The sequence below is a fragment of the Anguilla anguilla genome, chromosome 4 (assembly GCF_013347855.1).
Source record: "Anguilla anguilla isolate fAngAng1 chromosome 4, fAngAng1.pri, whole genome shotgun sequence".
Classification (NCBI taxonomy): Eukaryota; Metazoa; Chordata; class Actinopteri; order Anguilliformes; family Anguillidae; genus Anguilla; species Anguilla anguilla.
The window spans coordinates 39,864,934-39,884,789 of record NC_049204.1 but is presented as its reverse complement, the minus strand read 5'-3'; the positions used below and the strand labels follow the sequence as shown (position 1 = coordinate 39,884,789).

The 19,856-nt window shown below is 44.2% G+C and overlaps 1 protein-coding gene across 5 annotated transcripts in view; it reads left to right on the top strand.

Annotated features, from left to right (window-relative positions):
* LOC118226286 (phospholipase D1-like) overlaps positions 1-19,856 on the top strand; it is a 63,065-nt gene that overhangs the window by 7,061 nt on the left and 36,148 nt on the right. For 3 of the 5 annotated variants that reach the window (XM_035415803.1, XM_035415799.1, XM_035415801.1), the window contains 6 exons: positions 14,618-14,797; positions 14,988-15,154; positions 16,779-16,921; positions 17,410-17,521; positions 18,067-18,132; positions 19,150-19,208. In XM_035415803.1, coding sequence (XP_035271694.1) covers positions 14,650-14,797; positions 14,988-15,154; positions 16,779-16,921; positions 17,410-17,521; positions 18,067-18,132; positions 19,150-19,208 — 695 coding nt within the window. In that variant the 5' untranslated portion in view covers positions 14,618-14,649. Of the gene's footprint in view, positions 1-3,909; positions 4,021-13,949; positions 13,969-14,617; positions 14,798-14,987; positions 15,155-16,778; positions 16,922-17,409; positions 17,522-18,066; positions 18,133-19,149; positions 19,209-19,856 lie in introns of those variants that run through there. The other 2 variants (XM_035415800.1, XM_035415802.1) reach the window with 2 other exon arrangements.

The window sequence follows — 19,856 nt, the reverse complement described above, 5'->3', positions numbered from 1 at the left end:
CTCACTACCGAGTTCCAAACTGCCTCTGGAAGCAATGCCAGCACAAGAACTGCTCATCAGGAGCTTCATGAACTGGGTTTTCATGGCCAAGCAGCTGTACACAATGCTACAGTCACATTATAGAGAATTGTGTGCTTCCAACTTTGTGGCTACAGTTTGGGGAAGGCCCCTTCCTATTTCAGCCTGGCAATGCCCCTGTGCACAAAGCGAGATTCATAAAGAAATGGTTTGCCGAGTCTGGTGTGGAAGAAACCATGCTGGCGAGGCCATGTTCAGCTTGGTGGGGCAGCATGGTACAGACAACAGACCATCGCCAGATTCCAGATGGTATCCTGCTGGAGCAGAAACTGGTTCCATCTTAGATTGGTGTCTGGAATTTGCCCCTGGGCTGTACAACTGTAACTGTACTTATTTTCTACCACTTTTTCCATTACTCTCAAATGACTTATTTTCATGTGCTTTTCCAAGAAAAAGTCAATTGCTGCTTGCATTCCTTTTCGTGATCCCTGTGTGTGTGTGTATGTGTCAGTCAGACAGAGACTGAGTGAGTGAGTGAGAGAGAGAGAGAGAGATTATGAATAAATCGAGTTCTGGTCACAGCTGCATAAAACAAAAGATTTATTCAGATTCGCTACCAGTACTGGATGTCTCCGTCATTTTACTTTATAAAAGGCTGCTTTGTGAATATGCCAGAATTGGCCTGTAATTAATTTGTGTGCCCATGGACTTGGCAGATTTAACATGATACCTTTGAGCATTTTTGATCTAATTGAATGCCCCAACATGAAGGGGTGTTTGTCACATCTGCTGTTTACATGCTATGCACCACTTCAACCACAGGGGGGCAAAAGTGTTTCATTGTTATTATTTTAATTAATAATCTACTTCTTTTAATCTAGATTTTACCATAAAACTTGGAAAATGTTTAACACTAGAAGTTTGTCAAGTAATATAGGTCTGTGCATTTATTTCCCAACCACAGTGAAGTTTTTCAGTAACTGAAGCTTGGGGTGACTAACTGTTTTATATTTTTTGCACTCCAATCCAAATATTTCCTTTCAAATATATATGATATATTCCTCCTCTTAATTGTTTTCAACAATCATACTGTCATTGCAATTCATACAGCTTTACACTGATGTACATCATGTAAGAATCTTTACTTTTAAGAGTCACATTATTTCCTAACTCCTACATTAATTCTATTGGAGTTATCACACCCATAGGATAGGCCCAAAAGAAAGTGCTTGCCCCTGTTTTAAAGGTCGCTGTCTGTGGCAGAACTGCAGAGTTGCTGTTCTCAGAATTCCTGCACTGACTGTGTGAGTCAGTTAAAATATGGCACTGTCAGTGTTCAAAACACATACATATTAATGTAATACCAGTACACTATGACACATTTTATAGGGGAGTCTTCATTAATATTGATTATTCCGTTGGTTCAATACAGTGCTTGCACCTTAGACGATATTTTTATTGATAAGCTTATGGGAAAAAATGGATGATGATGGATTTTTAACCCTTTATGTCAATTTGACAATGTAAGTAGCTAAATGGAAACCTGTTTGTCTTCCAAATGGATGTCTGTTTTAATCATCTTTAAGACAAATGTTTGCCACCTTTGATCTATTGTTTAATGGCCCTTCAGTCCAGGAATGTCCTTAACAGAAACCCATGGAGAAACTCTGCTTCACCCCCAGAATGATCATAATGAAGTTCTGTGATCATAATGCTTGTACAACGTGAAAGTAGAACTGACAATCTTCACCCTTTTGAGCTGAAATAGTCAAATTAAAGAAAAGCCTTTGTTCATTAAAAGTGTTTGCATTATAGCAAAATATAAAGCAAATGTATATGCAAGGCTTTGGTTTTTATTTTGCTTTTCTGCACCTGAGAATTGTGCTCTTTCTTGTCTGCCAGAGTGTAGTGTTTTGTGCAATCAACCAACCACTAAGATGAAGCAAGACCCACCCACCTCCCTGGTCAGACTGACAACTACCCCCACCTAATGTAATTTGGTAGGGGAAGCACTATGTGTATACAGTACATTGCAGTTCTCACTAAGACCTTTGAACTGTTCTTGTAGGGGTTGCCTTGGAATACAATCTGGTCTTTTAGTCATGTGATACATCAGGTCATAAAGAGTATGAATGCTGTTGGATTTTCCTGTTTATGTGTTTCTTGTGCTGCCCCGCAAGAGCAGGGACATATTTAAAATGAGATTATCCTCTGTGCGTATCTGTATCCTTTCGGTGTGGAAGTTTACTGTGGTGTGGCTTAATCCGAGCTCTGCGGTAGTGCACTCTGTTACCCCTACCCTAAAAGCATGCTGGGTAAATGTCTTTATTCAGGACAGGGGGAGGCAGACGGAGCCACCGTCTGTCCGTCTGTGTGCGCTTCTGTGGGTGTCCTTTTTCCTTGGGTTTGATCTGCGTGGCTGTTTTTCCCCTCTTTCCTGTGAACGACTGTGGGATGTCTGAACTCGTGTCACTCTTTGAACCTCTCTATAGCTCAAAGGAAGGTGCCTCAAAGTGCAGTGAATTGTGACCTCACCGTTTGCCTTTATGGTTACCGGCCTCACCATCTCAGCATATCCTTTATATAATTTCCCCGGTTTTTTCCTGCCCATTTTATTAACAACAACCTTTTACAACGGTAAATCTCAGAATCTGCCCATCTTTGCGGTGAGATATAAAGCCCCCAGGTGGAAAATAGAAAAATGAATGATTTATTGGCTGTGGAGTTTACCAGTGAATTGTTTGTTTTTAGCGCACAGCTGCAAGGCACACAGATAACGCATCTTTCTTCCACGGTGTCCGTCACAGCTCAGGCGGTTAATCCACTCTGACGCGGCCGTCACGCGGCACCGATCTCTGACATTCACAAGCCCTTCCACCCCATCTCCTGCTGGAACGGGACATTCCAAACACTGCTGTTTCTCCCTCTGAAGAGACCTGTTGGAACTCTAGAAATTTGAGGCAGCAGAAAATAAAGAAAATGCCTTTTGGCTTTCATTAGCTTAATGTAGTAGTTTAGAAATACGGCAGTCTTGTGAAAGGTTGCATTAGATCCCATTTTAAGGAGGAGAGAACTGCAGAGCACCTCCAGATATCAGTTAATCACACAGAGTACCTGTGTCATCTGCAATCACCTCTCAGCCAAGACATATGAAGTAAACCTGACACTTCAGTGATAAAATTGAATGTTGGTTGTCCTGTGCAACTAGCTGGCTGGGTCAAGCCACCCCCCCCCCCTCCCTCAAGCTCCCCTACATCTGGCCTAGCGACACACACGCACGCCCACGCATATATACATGCACATACACACGCATACGCAGCATACATACACGCACGCGCATGCACACATGCACTCACACATGTGCACAAGCACAGATGCATGCATGCATGCACGCACACATGGACACATACAAGCACACACACATATACAAACTGATGCACATGCACACACATACACACATGCGCACACACACGCAACCAGGAACATACTCACATATACACACACGCATATATACACACATACGCACGCACAGCATACAGACACACACGTGCACACACACAGGGCTGAAAGGAGAACTTGAGACGCAGGAGAGAGTAGAAAGGAGTAGAAAGATGAGTGGGGGAGAGAGAAAGAGAGTGTGGGGAAGTTTGGAAAGAGATGGAAAAAACTTTTACAGGAGACTGGATCCCAGTGTGATTTTGTACACCCCCTGCGCGACCACTCTGTGGAGGACATGTGAAGCTGTCTCCACCCCTGTCAGCAGCTGATTGGCCCTGGTGAAATGACTGACAGGGCATGCTGAAAGAGACACCTGCCCCCCTTTTGTTTTGGCCCGCCTACTTGTGATCTGGTCCCCTCCTGCTGGCCACTTCCCTTTTGTGTGAGCACAGCCAGACAGTTGGGAGCAGAGCCCTCAGTGGAGCGTCCTGTTGTTCAGGGAAACGCAGCACTCCTGAGTGGAAGAGGGGCACCATGAGGGCTGCAGGTCTGCTGGGGGGGCAGGTCAGTGTAGCCGCTGTTAGCCTCTGTCATTTCTCCAGGGAGGGTGTCCTGAGAGAGACACAGGGAGAGAGATAGAGAGAGTGCATGCATGCAGGTGTGTCTCTGTGTGTGTGTGTGTCTGTGTGTGTGTGTGTGTGTGTCTGTCTGTCTGTGTATGTGTGTGTGTTGGAGGATCAGAGATGTTGGAGGCTGTAGGGAAGGCAGTATTTGCCTATTGGCAGTACTGTGCTCCTCAGGCATCTTTATTTCTACACTTTGTGAATCTCTGTATTTCTGAGAGACAGAGACAGAGTGAGAGACAGACTGAGAGAGACAGTGAGAGAGAGAGAGAGAGAGACAGTGAGAAATAGAGAGAGACATGGAGAGAGAGTACCTCTGAGAAAGTGAACTTCAGTGCTTCTCTCTGCTACCCTTTGGGTGTACAGTGAGACTCAAAGTTGAAAGTTGAGACTCGTCCCAACTTTGATTTCCAGCGCGTCCCAGTTGGCAGTGGAGCCATGCAGAGGCCTGGGCTAGGCTCTCTGCAGCTAGCTGGGTTGTGGTTGTGGTTGCGGTCGCATTATCTGCGTGGCGTGCCCCCCTGTGGTTGACTCTTCATCCACAGGAGAGAGCGGTCACCGCGCATGACCGCCTCGCAGGATGCACCAACGCTGCGCGGAAGGAGGGCCGTCCGTGCACTTCACTGCCTTCGACTTCCGCCACTTTTATGTAATTCTCTGCGCATTGCCCCTTTGTGCTTAACAACCGGTTTCTGTTCTGTTTTTTTAGATATAATTCTTAACTATAATATAGTGTACTTTGTGGAGGTGAAAATGAATACCCACATGGCAAAGGCTTTATGGTAAATATTTCATCATGAGCATGTGTGCAGCGTGCTTAACACACGCAGAGTTGAAGCGACGCTCGTTTTGTGTTTGAAGAGCTAATCGCTCACGATGGCCTACTCGCTGTTGTGGAGGCCTGCCCGGTTGTCGCACATTGACGGTTTGCAAAGAGGTCAGAGCAGGCCGTTCCCATCGAGGTTGCCGCGGACGGTGTTTGCTGTCTTGCGGACCAAACCGGACACTGCTGTGTTACGGACTAAAGCAGCTGATTTCATTAATTAGATTTCATTAATCTCCTGGCTTAAGAATTGTACTAATTAGCAAATCAAGGTGATTGGATCAAAATACTGGGGAGGACTTTTACTTTCTGAACCTGGATTCTCTACCTCTGGCTCAGGCTGGATGCGGAATGAATAAGATGTTTTCAATGGGAGGATATTATTACCTTTTGGATACAGGCAAGGAGTTCCCCAGGCACAGGATGTCAGCTCAACGGCCGTCTATAGACCACAGACCTGTTTTCCCAGCTACTTAGTAGAAATATATCAAAGGTTTGCTGGTAAATTTAATTGAAATTATGTTGTCATCTGAACAGTTTGTCTCCCTGCTGCCAACACCCCAAACTGGCTACTTTTCTCACAAGGCGGGCTGTTCAAGTATTTGGGCTGCGCCCTGTACAGATGTTGTTTCCCTGTGCTGGTGTTTCCCTTTTGGCACTTTTTCAGCTCATGCTGTTTTTCTATAGGCCTGTTTTTGAGGGCTTTTTTACATACAGAAATGTCAGCGAGGAGTTATTGCTCAATAGAAGCTTTAATGAAGAAGCACTGGTTGCTCCCTCATACTGGCAGATGTTTAGTTTGTATATTTACATTTCATTTTACATTTTCTGAATGAACAGAGGCTGATAGTGTATCTGATTTCCTGATAGCTCTTTCATTCAATAGGGGCAGGGGGACTTGAAGTGCTCTACCTGTCCATATCTCCTTCCATCTCTTTATCTCTCTGTCTTTTTCTAGATGAGTGTATGTGCATTGTGTCTGTGCCTGTGTTTGTTTGTATGGGTGTGTGTCTGTGTGTGTGTTTGTATGAGTGTGTCCGTGTGTATGTGTGTGTGTGTGTGCCTGTGTGTGTGTTTGTATGAGTGTGTCTACTGTATGTGTGCATGTGTCTGTATGTCTTGTGGGGCCTTGGACAGGCACAGACACCTGTTCAGCGAGAGAAGCAGGCTGCTTGTGGGTGGGGAGTGACGGCACTGTGTTGGGCGTTCTGCCATCCCTGACTGTACCCAATTACTTTAAGTGCTCCGACTGCTGCATTTGGGCGGGGCACAAGGGCGGCCACTGCAGGACTCTTATTAAGGGTCTCTTGTCATTTACCAAACCTGCATCGGTCCCGGTGCTAATTGTTCATTGGTAGTTGTGGGTTGTGGTTGCAGTAAGATTTCACAGGTTGATTTTTTGTAAACAAAGAACAATAACAAATCTGGAACACAGATATTTGAATGACCTAAATACCTGCTTTTGTTTTTAGCTGTGTTTAACATCTCCTGCTCCTGGCACCCTGCCATGTCTGAGCAGGACAACAGACTCTACAGCTGAGTCCCGGTATGTGTGTGGGACAAGTGTTAGAATGACCCAGTTCAGCTCTGGGTCGTCTGGTCCTGTGTGGCATTTAGGTGAACTGTGTAGAAGTGCAGTGTTTACCACATGCGAGAGCACTGTAAAACGGTTTTCTGTGTCTCTTCCGAACAAGTTTATTTTCATACCTTTGATCTGTTTGAGACTGTCTGGCATGTAGCAGGGTTATGCTGTAATGGCTGTTTTTTTTTACATTCTTTATTTGAAAATATAACGTACAACAATAGGAAACAACAAAGTGACACCTTGAATAGAAAATCAATCACTGCACCACATAGTAACACGGCTCGCATCAAGCATAAGCTCAAAAGATACAGGAAAAGAAAAATAAATAAAGAAATAAATACTATTTAATGTCAAATAGTTTGCATAGTAAGAATATAAAATGAATATTCTTATTGTTATCTATTTTTTAGAGCATTTAGAAGAAAGATCAACTTTAAATGCATGGAGTTTGGGGGGGCAGTGGAGGTACTTCTTTTTTATGAATAGGGTATTTAGTGTTAATGATGAAAAAGTTCACAGCACATTCCTTAGCTCAAAGTATCAAGCAAGCTTTTTTCCATTTTTCAGAAAAATGAGAGCTCCACATCTCTAGGAGAGGTTTTAATTTTATCATGCAGAAAATCACTAATGTGTTTATTGTTACACTTTTTAACCAGTGAATTAATTATAATTGATAATATAATTGACATAATTGACAAATTAGTTTTCATTAACTGGACTAAATTGGAGGGGAGAGCCTTGATAACAGAGCTCTCCAATGGAAAGCTGTGTAAGGTCATATACTGTTCATAAGTTAGCAAATTACTGTTTTTGTCAAATGAGTCAAGAACAAAATTGTTTATACAGTACCATTTTCCTGATCAGTCTGATCATCACAAAACCTTGCATACATATGCAATGGTTCCCTCTGATGCAGCAAGGTAATTTTGTTGGCCTTTTCCCAAGAGTTGTTGCTGTATGAGGAAAATACATAAAAATGCCTCTAACTCCTCGATTGCTTGACCACTCAATTTGAAACTTTGCAGGTCTTTGTGTCAGTCTCCCATTGGATGTGCTATCATAAAGTCATATCTGAATTTTTGTTGTCACAGAGAATCTGTAACTCCTCGCCTCCTTCCAGATGATATCTTAGTACCATCACATGGAAAATCTTGCGATGGTCGTGCGGTGTCAGCCATCTTGCCTGCCCTTTCCAACACGGTGCTCAAAATCAAGCACATGTTACAATGTATAGCTGATCTGTGGGGCAACTATGCTTGCTGCAAAGCCATCTTGGCCGCCAGATGTTGTCTTGCTGTAATGACTGTGGTTGCTGTGACAGATCAATTGTGACTCATCTCACAGTCCAATCACGACAGAGGCAAACATGGGGCCCATCGCACACATGTTTCAATCTTGGCAACACAAGTGAAACCCAAGTGTTTCATCCCACATTTTCCAACCAGGCTTAAGGAGCACATCTGGCCTATCTCACATGATCCAATCAGAACAGAGAAACGCAACACTTGTTTGGGTCAGTAGCAAGGAACACATCTCACCTCTTCAAGTCAGGTCAGAGTACCACATGTGGTCAGTCTCACCTGTTCCACTCAGAACGGACAAGCACAAACATTCTATCGCACACATTCCAGTTGGGACAGAGGACTGGGCAAAGCCCAAAGCGCTCCTCTGTGTGTGGTTTAGCACTGAACATCCCATTTGAAAGGCTCTATGTGAGTAAAGCTTATCGTTATTTAACAACTGTGTGTGGAACTCCGTGCTGCCCCGTGGTGCTTGAGCGGTGAGGTGACAGGTTGGAAACTGGAGTAGTCGGCGGCAGCGGTGAGCATCTCGCGGGTCAAGCAGTCAGCCTCTCACCTCCAGCACGCCGCTGTCATTAGGAAACCGAGCCTCTCGCAGCGCTCCCCCTCTCAGTGTTGAACACCTGTACAGAGTTTCACTTGTGCCTCACGCTTTTCCGGGGCCTTCCATACAGTGGAGACTGGATCAGCTGAGTCTTGGTTTTGAACATTTTGCCATTTTTGTGATTCTTTTTTTATCACTTGTTGCACATTACTTATCAAGGAACAAAATGTTTTAACAGCAGACAGATTTTATCCCTTGCAAACCTATGGAGAAAACATGAATTGGCTGTGTTTGAGGATCTGTTTGATTTTGTGTGTGCATGTGTGTGCATGTGTGTGCACGTGTGCGTGTGTGTGTGTGGGTGCGTGCGCATGTGTGTGCATGTGTGTGTGCGTGTGTGTGTTCGTGTGTGTGTATGTGTGCGTGCGTGTGCGGGTGCGTGCGTGTGTGTGTGCGTGCGTGTGTGTGCGTGTGTGTGCGTGTGTGTGTGTGGGTGCGTGCGCATGTGTGTGCATGTGTGTGTGCGTGTGTGTGTGCCTGTGTGTGCATGTGTGTGTGTGTGTGTGTGTGTTCGTGTGTGTGTATGTGTGCGTGCGTGTGCGGGTGCGTGCGTGTGTGTGTGCATGCGTGTGCCTGTGTGTGCATGTGTGTGCGTGCGTGTGCGGGGATTTGCTTCCACTCGGCCGCAAGAGCATTAGTGAGGTCGGGCACTTATGTTGGGCTATAATGTCTGGCTCGCAGTTGGTCTTCCAGTTCGATGGGGTTCTAGTGAGTGTTGCAACAGAGGACAGACAATTTTTATGCTCTATGCATTTCAGTGTTCGGCGGTCTCGTTCTGTGTACTTGTGTGGGCTACTGCTTTGTGGCTTTATTGCTCCTAGACATTTCCACTTCACAATAACAGCACTTACAGTTGATCAGGGCAGCTCTAGCAGGGCAGAATTTTGATGAACTGACTTGTTGGAAAGGTGGCATCCTATGACAGTGCCACGTTGTCACTGAGCTCTTCAGGACAAGCCATTCTACTGCCAATGTTTGTCTATGGAGATTGCATGGCTGTATGCTTAATTCTATGCACCTGTTAGCAATGGATGTGGCTGAAGTAGCCAAACCCAGTAATTAGAAGGTGTGTCCATGTACTTTATATCTCTATGTATATATATATACATATATACATATATATACATTTATATATATATATAAACACCAGCAAAGTGAGTGAGGACTCTCTACCCAAAACCCTCCCTCAATGAGCATTTATGCACCACCTTTTGGGGCTGCTGCCTGCAGTCAGCTCTTGCGTGGTCTGATACCAGACTTTGTGCAGTGAAGCAGGGCAGCTCTGAGGTAATCAAGACTCCTCATTCAGTCATGTTAACAACACAGTTAATGGTGGATCTGTGTGTAAGATTTTGGACTTAGGGGACTGTAGGTTCCCTGTCTTCTAAAGGCACCATGACCGTGGCCACTGGCCCACGGGGCGTCACCCAGGGATAAAAGGTTGTGGCACTTGTCCATGATGACAGCGCATCATCGCTAGGGATGGGAGGATAATCGATACAACTCTATATCTTGGTAAAGACATTAACGGTTATTTAACAGTGATGAATTTCAAGTCGAATATCAATTCAATTCAAAATCAAAGTCATTACCAGAAAAGGTATTTATAAAATGTATGACTGTATATGCATGGCCTCTGTTCTGGTATCAATGGAGTCTGCTGTTGATTTTCAGTTGGCAGGATGTTGGCATGGCATCAGCGTCTTCCTGGTTTGATATTTGAGATGCGTTCCCCTTTATTTGAAAAATTAAAAACATGCAGCAGTTTGGAATGATGAGATGGTGTGAAAATAGTGCTTTGAATTGAAAATCTGTGTTTCTCTTTTGATATGCCAGGGGGACTGGGAGAATGCAAGCCGCGGAAACATTTCTGGATATAACAGTGTACGATACCTGCACCATTCCTCTAGCCTCATTCACACTTGTGTCTGTGGCACAAATTAACATTGACATTGGGTTTTGGTTGGTGGGATCTGAGCTCTGATTGGAAGGACTGCTGTCACTCACAGCTCAGTGCTCTAGAACGCTGTGATATTGATGTCCCTTGGCAACCTCCTTTGTTCCAAGCTTTATAATTAGTAAACTGATAGGGAGCCACTTGGAGTTCAGACCATTTAGGTGACTGGTAGTTCAAAAGCAAGCAAACCTGACCCTTCCCCCTGGGCCAGTCCCATTTAATCACAGTCAGTTATTATATTAATACATTGTATTTAATCAATAACTCTATCAAAAGCTATTACCAATAGAATTCAGCATACTTGAATTGTGTACTTCAAGTACATTTAAGCATACAATTTTTCACAGGGATAGTTCAGCAGACTTCCTTATGTGGGGGAAATGCATACACTTTTAAACAACGGCTGTTAGTTGATCTGCGAGTGTTTACTGCTGCTGATTTGGAGAAGGTTCCCATGTTTGAGGGTGCGGTTGTGACAGCCCTTGAGTCAGTGACCATCCGCCCCACCCAGATCACAGGTCCTGCAGTCATTTGAAAGGAATGCTGTTGTCATCCGGTAAATATTTCTGTCTGCAGCATTTTAGATCAGTCAGGGTGGGGGTGTGGATGAGGATTTTGAGAAATCTGATCGCTCTTAATAAACTAGACTTGTGTTGCTCTTTTCCAGAGACTTGAAAATGTTCTTGTCTCCCTTCTAGTTAGTGTCACTACCCTCCACACACAGATGCACGCACACACATGCACATACATGCACACTGGTATGCCCACATAACACATGCACACAGAGATCAATGCCATCTAATTATGCCAATGTCCTGACACCACATCTAAAGTGAGATAGAGAGACGAAGCGATGGATGGAAGGAGGTATGGATGGGTGGAGCACCCTCCCACATATACTGATAACGTCTGCTCATATAAAAGAGCAATCACTGAAATGACTATAAACATCTGCTCTTCTTGGGCGGTGCCTTTTACAGGGTAAAACCTATATTTTGGTCCTGGAATATCGGCAATAGCACCGCTGGATTGATGTTTCAATAAATCCAGGAACTACTAAACCAGCTGAGTGACATCATTAAGCTATTAAACCTTCTTCCGCGCTTGTCAAGGTGACTGTCCCCCCTCCCTCTGGCTTGTTGCTTTCTCTGAGACAAGAAATGTTTCAGTGGTTGTCAGTGTCTCAGCCCTCCCCCCCACCCCACCACCCCACCACTCCTCCTTTAGACACAAAAGGAACTCCTGTTTTGCCAAACCAGTGTTTTATGTTCATGTGTTCTTCACCGTGAGCAGAATGTCAGAATGCGACGGCGGTAAATACAGCTGCCTCCAGCCCTGGTCCCAGAGAACCGCCAGTTGGTTTCCCTCCAGAGTAGGAGTAGTGTGGAACACCTGCCAACCACAGACAGTCAAACCATTTGTTTAAGTGAACTGGGGTGATTGATATCTCTGTGGCATCTGGATGCTGTGATTAAAACGTATTCTGAATGCAGTTGTGCGGAATGCCTATACATAATGAAAAGACGGCAGTATCTCTGTCAGTTTGTGCTTGAAGAAGTTGGAATTGTCTGAAATGTTACTCCCTTCTTGAATTAAAGCGTTTGGTGAGAAATTAATGCAGCAGAGGTATTTGCACTTTGTTTGGAGAATTTGTTCTTCTGGCTGTATGTTCAGGGCAGTTTGGAGGACAGTGTGTGCTTACAGTTTGAAATTGAATAAAACAGTATTTAGGAACATCTGACTGGAGATGTTTTTGTCAAACTACTGATTATTCAAAATGTCATTGTCAGTTTTAACAAGCGAGAACCCTGAAATGCGAAATACAGGGACACATTTTAAATCTTGTCACTGTCCCCCTGGCCCCAGAAGAGTTTCCTATGAAAGTTGTCAAAGCTGTGTTTCACAGGGTTGTTTTATCCTTTCAATATCTTATAGACATGCTTTGCAGCCCAAACATGTGAACCATGTGCTTCCTGTGTCCCAAAAGCTTAGCGCTTTGTCACCGCCTCTGCGCTTCCTCCCCTGTGTCTATGGCATCAGAAAGGACAGCTCCGCCCCTCTGCTACAGAGACCCACATAGCTACTGTGAAAGACAGAGGGGGAGGTACAGAGCAAGATTGCTAAAGAGATTGTGAGTAAGATCTGTAGGATTGTGCTTGTGGGACTGAGAGGTCAATTGAAATTGAGAAATGTGTCTTGTCTTGTGCATTTTATATACTTTGGCAGCACAGTCCTTTTCCCTAGGGAACAGAGCATTAGGCTAGTTTCTACCTCAGCAGTCTTGTGCTGCTTGAGGCCACTGGGTGTTACCCTCCATGACAGAACTCTGAAAGTACCTTTAATGTGTTTCCAGGCAACAGAATGCCTTTGTATGTGTAACCAAGCGTGTGTGTGTGTGTCTGTGTGTTTGTGCGTGTGTGTGTGTGTATTAATGTGTTTGCATGTACAAGTGAGTGCCTTTTATGTGTGTGATGGTTTTGGCCAACACAAGCTTGAGGCACAGTTGTATTTGGTGTATTCCACTTACAGACAGCAGGCTCCAGAAGGCTTTGCCAAACAGTAGAAATCCAGGGATCTCTTATTTAACCCTGTTTGTTTAAAGGGCTGGGAGAAGACCTTTCATTGAGTGGTTCCAGGGCTCTGTACTTCTCTGTCTTGTATGTAGTGTAAATATTATCCCAGTTTCTTAAGGTCATAAGAAAATCAGACATATTTGAACCTTGGTTACGGAGGACCGTGTGATAGTTTTTTGTTTACTTGCAGGTTTGTGCACTCATCTAAGATCAGGTATTGCTTATAAGATGTTCTGCTTTGATAACGTATTAAAAGATAAGCTCTTGTCAAGTCATTTAATGTGATATCAAAACAGAGAACAGTGATAACCTGAGCTCCAGCAGCTCTTTGAATTCTGCTTTGATAGCAGATTACATTACATTACATTACAATACTGCATCAAAAATTTGATTTTGGGACAGTCTCTGTTCTGGGAATTATTAACCTCTGTTAGACTGGTACCTCCTTTGTGAGGAATTATGAGGGAATTCTGAGGTCAGTGTGGTTATTATTAAAAGCCAGAGGTGGGTGTTCGTTTCTGACATGCAATGCTCTGCTCTGCAATGCCAGTCTGACTGGGCAATGGGGTAAAGAGCGGGGCCTGGGGGTTCAGTCAGGGCCAGCTCAGAATGTGCACAAGGGGAAAAACTCAGTGACGATAGATGCGAAAGAGGGAAGTCTCCACAACCCCTTCTGCTTCACCTGTAAAGGCTCTATTCATGAGTAGCAGGTAAAGGGGTGTGGTTTGGAGCAGTGTCGCTCAAGGGTCTTGTGTGTTTGCCTTTTCCGGTCGCCTCTGCTTTACCTTTGTGTGTGAGGATTAACTGGCATTTCCTCTGGGGATCCCCCTCCCTCCTGTGTGTTGACCCTGCATGACCCCCCCATGACCTCTGACCTCCAGTTCTCTGGTGAAACGCACACAGTTCTAATCAAATCAGTACTTACTGGGGCATGTGGTGAGAGAGTTCTTTTATTAGATCCATCCTGCCCCCCTCCACGCACAATCTTCAGGTTGTCCACTTTGTAAACCATGTTTTCATCTTCGCTTCCCACAAATCCAAAGATGGTAAGAAAATATGTGACTAAACAGTACACGAGAAGGGAGGAAAAACAAACTGATTAAACTTTAACTGTAAACTGGAAAGAGAGCAAACTAGAGGCTGCTGGGAGGCTCATTTAGCTAAGGAAGTGCTCTAGTGCGTGGGTGGGCCACACGGTATGGTATGAAATCCATGCTGAATGTGGCCAGCAGCCCTGCAGGATGACGGATGATTGCAGAGCTAACATTGCTCAGGAAAGGAGAGTGTCAGTCAGCCTGGATGATAGCAATCCCTGCTGGTTGAACTGGCACCTGAAAGTCCACCTGTTAGCTGCACAGGAACTGTTTTCCTCCAACAGGTTTAGGGAGCCCAGTTCTTCCCGATCAGTTTGTCAACACGTCAGACTCTTTTTAAATTTACAGTCCCACAGCAGTGAACTTGCAAACTTGATATCGTGTTAATTGCTTGTGCAGTCAGTGTTGCCATATTGGGTATAATCTTGGGCTACTTTTTTATGTGTGGGGAAAAGTGGTTTTGAGCGGGTTCACCATTTCCAAATCTGGCAAGACTGCTTGCAATGACAAGATGGTGATCAAGCCTGTAGGTGGCATCACTGAGCACCATGTGGTCCAGCTTAATGAGGTGTGGTTGGTTCTCTCCCAACTGTTTGCCCAGGTGACCCCAGCCCTGCAGGCTGAACACTGAAAATGCTGCGTTCGTCAGAACCAACCAACAGCACCCTCCACCTGGTGGCCACGGATATGACCGACATCATGGAAAACCTGGACACTCGAGAACTGGATTTTGGCGGTGATGGGGAAGAGGTGGACTACGACGGGAACGATCCCAGTCAAGGTGAGAGAGGGGGTGAAGGCATGGCGGGGCTGGTATAACAAATGGCTTTTTGTATACCTTCAAAAATTGCTGGGGCTGCTGGGTGTCTCATCCTGTTAAGTCACTGTTCTCGTGCATGGATGGGCCCTGCGGTCCAGGATCGAATCCCAACCTTGCACCTGATAGCCTGCCCCATCCTCTGTGCCTGCAGACCAGCGTATTCCTTTCTCCGCCATTTACAAGACCACAGGCTTTAAGGAACCCGACGCCAGGGTGTACGTCGGCTCCTTCCCCATCACCGCCAAAATCCTGGAGGTTGAGCGCTTCACCTCTGCCCAGGACCGCTTCAACCTCACCAATCAGAGGAGCGTGTCTAAGGTCAGTCCAGTCACATGGTTCCTGGAATGTTCTTATCACCACTACAAGTGAGTACCTTCACTTATTTAGTGGAGACTTACAACATAGTGCATACGCTGTAGTACAAAAAGGATAATTGCAAACTATACAGTACAGATACGAAAATTGACGAGCATAATCAAAACAAAGCATTATTGTAAAAAGAAAACTTGCTGTAAAAAACATATTATCATGCGTAGGAGAAGTACTGAAGATGAAAGGTTATTCCACAGCCATAGTAAAACCTTAGAACTATAACATTAATAATAAAGAACAAGGGCTTGAAATTGTTAATTTGTACAGTTAACGTTTGTGTATCTGTCAGCTCATTAAATATATATTTTTACAAATCTGAAAAAAGGAAAATTATTGGCATATACCAAGCTCACAGAAAGTGGATGATATTTACCCAGGGATTGTTCAATTCTTAGTCTGTCTGGCCAGGCATTATTACTTAGTTTATTTTAAAGAGTACTTCTGGGTGTTAAAATAGGCCCATGGCAGCTTCCATGTTCTTTGTATGATTTTAATATCCTACATGTCATTGAATGTGCACTTTGCCTCTGGATACAGAAAGCAGAGTGGACTCAGTTGTTTCTTGAAGATTTATTAATGTTATTGTTCTATATTGTAATGCTTTTCAGGCTTTGGTCAGAGTGCTTAGCTAAGTAATACTATAACTATAGCCCAGGGACATGCCCTTTATATACTGATATGCTTTCATACATAGGCATCCACGCACAAATGCACACACTGTCATCCTGGTGCTTGTTTTACCATACTTGTTTTCTTCAATTTGCTGTAGTGTTTTCTCATGGCTATGTCTTCCTATTTGAATTGCTAATTGTTGTGTCTGCTCAAATGTAGACAGAAAGTGATTAAAGATTTGATGACAGTAGTAGCAGTGCTTCTTAGTTGACTGTAGTCATTTTCATTCGTGCAATTTTATCCCACAATGTACTGGAACATTATTGTTTAGGGACATGTACAGTATGATTGTGAGGAGGAGTCTACATTCTGAAAGTTTCCCTAGAAATTTCCCAGGTTAAGTAGGTGTTTCCAGGAATTGTGGAACATGTTGGGGGGAACAAAGCCGAAAAACTGTCGGATCAAGCACACAAAACTCGACTTTCACCAACGCATCCATCAGACTGTGTTGTTTCTAACTGCTATAGAAAAATAATAATAAACTGTGTACATACACCAAATAAATGATAACACTAACTTGCTAACCTGTGCACTGTGTCTTTGTCACACTTCCATTTCACATACAGTAGTTATCGAGTCTCTAAAGTTCTCTTAGGTGTATGTGCACATTATAATATGGTAGGAAAGTAGCTGTAATGATTCACTTTTTCTTCATTAGCCCGCTACAAGCCAGAATTAATGACATCATACCTCGCTGGGCATGTCGTGGGTGAATGCTGTTAATATCTGGTAAAATACCAGAAAGTCCTTGGTTGCGTGAACAAGAGTACCACTAGGTTTCCAGAACAGCGAATATGGCAATGTTCAATGTTCTCTAGTCATTTCTGTAACTTGCTGTGGGCTTGTCTGTCTGGTGGTCTCAGTGGAGTTTAGCATTGTTCTCATGTCGTCCCCTCAGGCGCTTCCTGCTGTGTTTAAGATAGAGATGAGGCACGGGAACTTCACCTGGCTGGTAAAGAGGAAGGAGAAGCACTTCATGGAGCTGCACAGAGAGCTGCTTCGATACAAGACCTTTCTGAGAATCCCCCTGCCCTCCCGAAGGTCTGCATATGACCCACGGCACCCTCTCACACACACAAAAATATGCACATCCTATCCAATGCTCTCTGCCCCCTCCTGCGCACTTGAATACACTTAGATGCACCCCCCTGCTCCTCATACAGTCCCCATGCAAACACTCAAAATGTCCCTGTGCCCTTCCACAGGTGAGCTTACATGCACATGCCCCTTATATCCCTCTGGCCGGCTGTGACTGTATTGGATGTGACCATGTTTCTCTCTCTCCTGCTGGCTGTGACCATTTTCATAATGTTATGACATACTCTTAAGCAGGTTGTGTACTGTATCTTATCTGATGAAAAACACATTTTCAACATACAAAAATGGCAAGTTACTCACCCATACAGAGCATACCTGCCATCCTAATATCCATATTTGCAGCTGACTGAGACTGTGTTACTAATAGGGCTGGCTGTGCTATGTCTACCGTGGTTGCACGGCTGTGACCATGTTCTCTCTGTGCTCCTCAGTCACACGGTACGCAGGCAGACGATCAGGAGGAGCGAGGCAAGGCAGATTCCCAGCCTGCCCAGGGGCGGGGGGGAGGACCTGGTCAGAGAGGAGCAGGTGTCCAGCCGAAGGGTCAGTGTCTCCCACCAGCCTGGGCACATCAGCAGTATGACGGCCATGGTGACAAGCGGCACAGTGACCACTGATCACAGGCATAACAGATCGAGCCCTGATCATGGTTAATACATTTATCCGCCGCTCCTGTATAAACAGTCTGCAGTCTCTCTCACCATTCTTATACTATCTGTTTGTATGAATCAAAAGTACATCAGTGAGCTTGGTGATCCAGTTCAACAGTTTAGCCAGCAAAGGCCAGATAACTGTTGGAATGGTAGAGCAGCAGTCGGCTCATGAACTCATGCCCCACCAGTCTTCGCTCTAGATATTAATCCGCCAATCACACACAACAACCATTATACCATCGGAGTCCAATGCACCAGTGAGTCTTTAATACATGATCTAGTCCTCCAGTGAGCCACCAGGTCACTTGGTGTCAACTATTAATACTAATGCTAAACTCCATGATATCAAGTGGCATTCTACATACTACTTGTAGTGTGAATTGCTTTGAGTGTTCACTTATCCAGCTGGTCTCCTCTGCACTTTTGTTTTTCCAGAAACAACTGGAAGACTACTTGAATAAACTACTAAGAATGTCCATTTACAGAAACTACCATGCCACTGTAAGTCCCACCTTCTGTCACTCACTCTTGTTCTAAGAAAGATATTGCCGTACAGCGCTGAACAAAGTGTTTCTAGAAGTGTGTTTCCTTTGCCTTTCAGTGCATAAACTTACCGTTGCTCCAATTAAGGCATCTGTGAAACAGCATTAACAGTACTGGACACTATTAGTGGACCTGCTGATTGGTCTATTAGAAGCCCGTTTCTAGGAAGTTCTGGTTTGTAAATTCTTGGAGCAGTGCAGTAATCTGCATGCAGCAGTTATAAAGATCATCTTCACTACCCCACAGACATTGACGGTCTATCTGGGAGGGCTAAATGGCATGAGCTTTTAATGAGAGTTGTCTGGGACCCTGTTGATGTCGCTGGGATAATGAGAATGCTCTTTGCGCTACGAGGTGATGACGGCTCTCCTGTGATTCCTGTTGTAAAACTGAAAGACCAAGATCCTGTTAATATCAAAGATAACTGTTCCACAGAGTGCTGGAGAAATTGCCGTTTGACGGGTGTTACGGAGATATATGGCACAATTTGGAAACACATGTGGCATTAAAATTTATCGGAATGAAACTAATACCTTTGTTGCCATTTAGTAGAAAACAGATATAAAACAGTCCTGCAGTCTTCTAATGGTTGGTATATTCTCAAACATCATTGAACTTGGAAATTGTTCCTGTTGGCCCACTCCTTAGTGCGTTAGTATACTGGCTCCCCCACCAGTTACTGTGCCATGGCTGACATGATTCCCCATGGTTCTGATGATGCAGAAATACAGACAGTTCCCTCTGGTGACCCCGTGACCCTGTAACCTTGTATGCTCCTCTAGTGCAGTAATATTTCTGCTAAGCTGAGCGCTAGTAACACAGGTTAACTGGGCACCCCCTTTGGTCTTGAGTCTGGCGTGGACATATCTCTGACGGAAGTGGAGAAAGTCATCTAAGACAATAAAGGCTGTGACTGACTGGGGTCTTCCACTGCTGTGTGTTCTTAATCTTAGCGCCACTTTTTCTTTCTTTCAGATGGAGTTTATCGATGTGAGTCAGATGTCCTTCATTCACGATTTGGGTCCAAAAGGCTTGTAAGAAGCTTTTTCTGTATTTGCATATATACAGCAGTTTGTGTACTTTTTGGTACCATTTTTAAATCAGATCTTTAACCAAATTTATTGAGTATCTTTAAAGGCTTGGTTACATTGAAGCTAAAAGGTTTAAAACATTTTGACACTGACTTTCATACAGTTCTTTTAGAAATGCAGTTTAGGAATTTTTTGGATATGCCAAAATGCTTTCAATTTCAGGGGTTGAAAAAAGAGCACAATTCAATTCTATTTTAAATGGACACCAAATCCTTTGTGATTTGGTTGAACCTGGTGGTGACGTGTGAATCCCAGGCTGTTTCTCAATACCAAGAATGCAAATTCCGGACTTGCGTTCTTGTGAAGTCCATTCTTGTGGGAGACTGCGCTTTCAAGAACGAAAGGACAGAGAACGCTGTTATATGCATTTGAGATGCAGTGTGTGCTTGTGACATATAGTTATGCTACCACTGCAAATGTCAGCAACGTTAGAAGCCTTTCCTGACAGTCCCCGTCCCTGATGTATTCTAGTTTCTTTAAAAGGCTGCTTTACATTGGTTTGGGGTATAGTTTTATTTCAATTGTAGACTAACATTAATTGTAGGCCACTTAAAATATGAAAGTGAACAAAATGTCTCTTTCATTTACTGT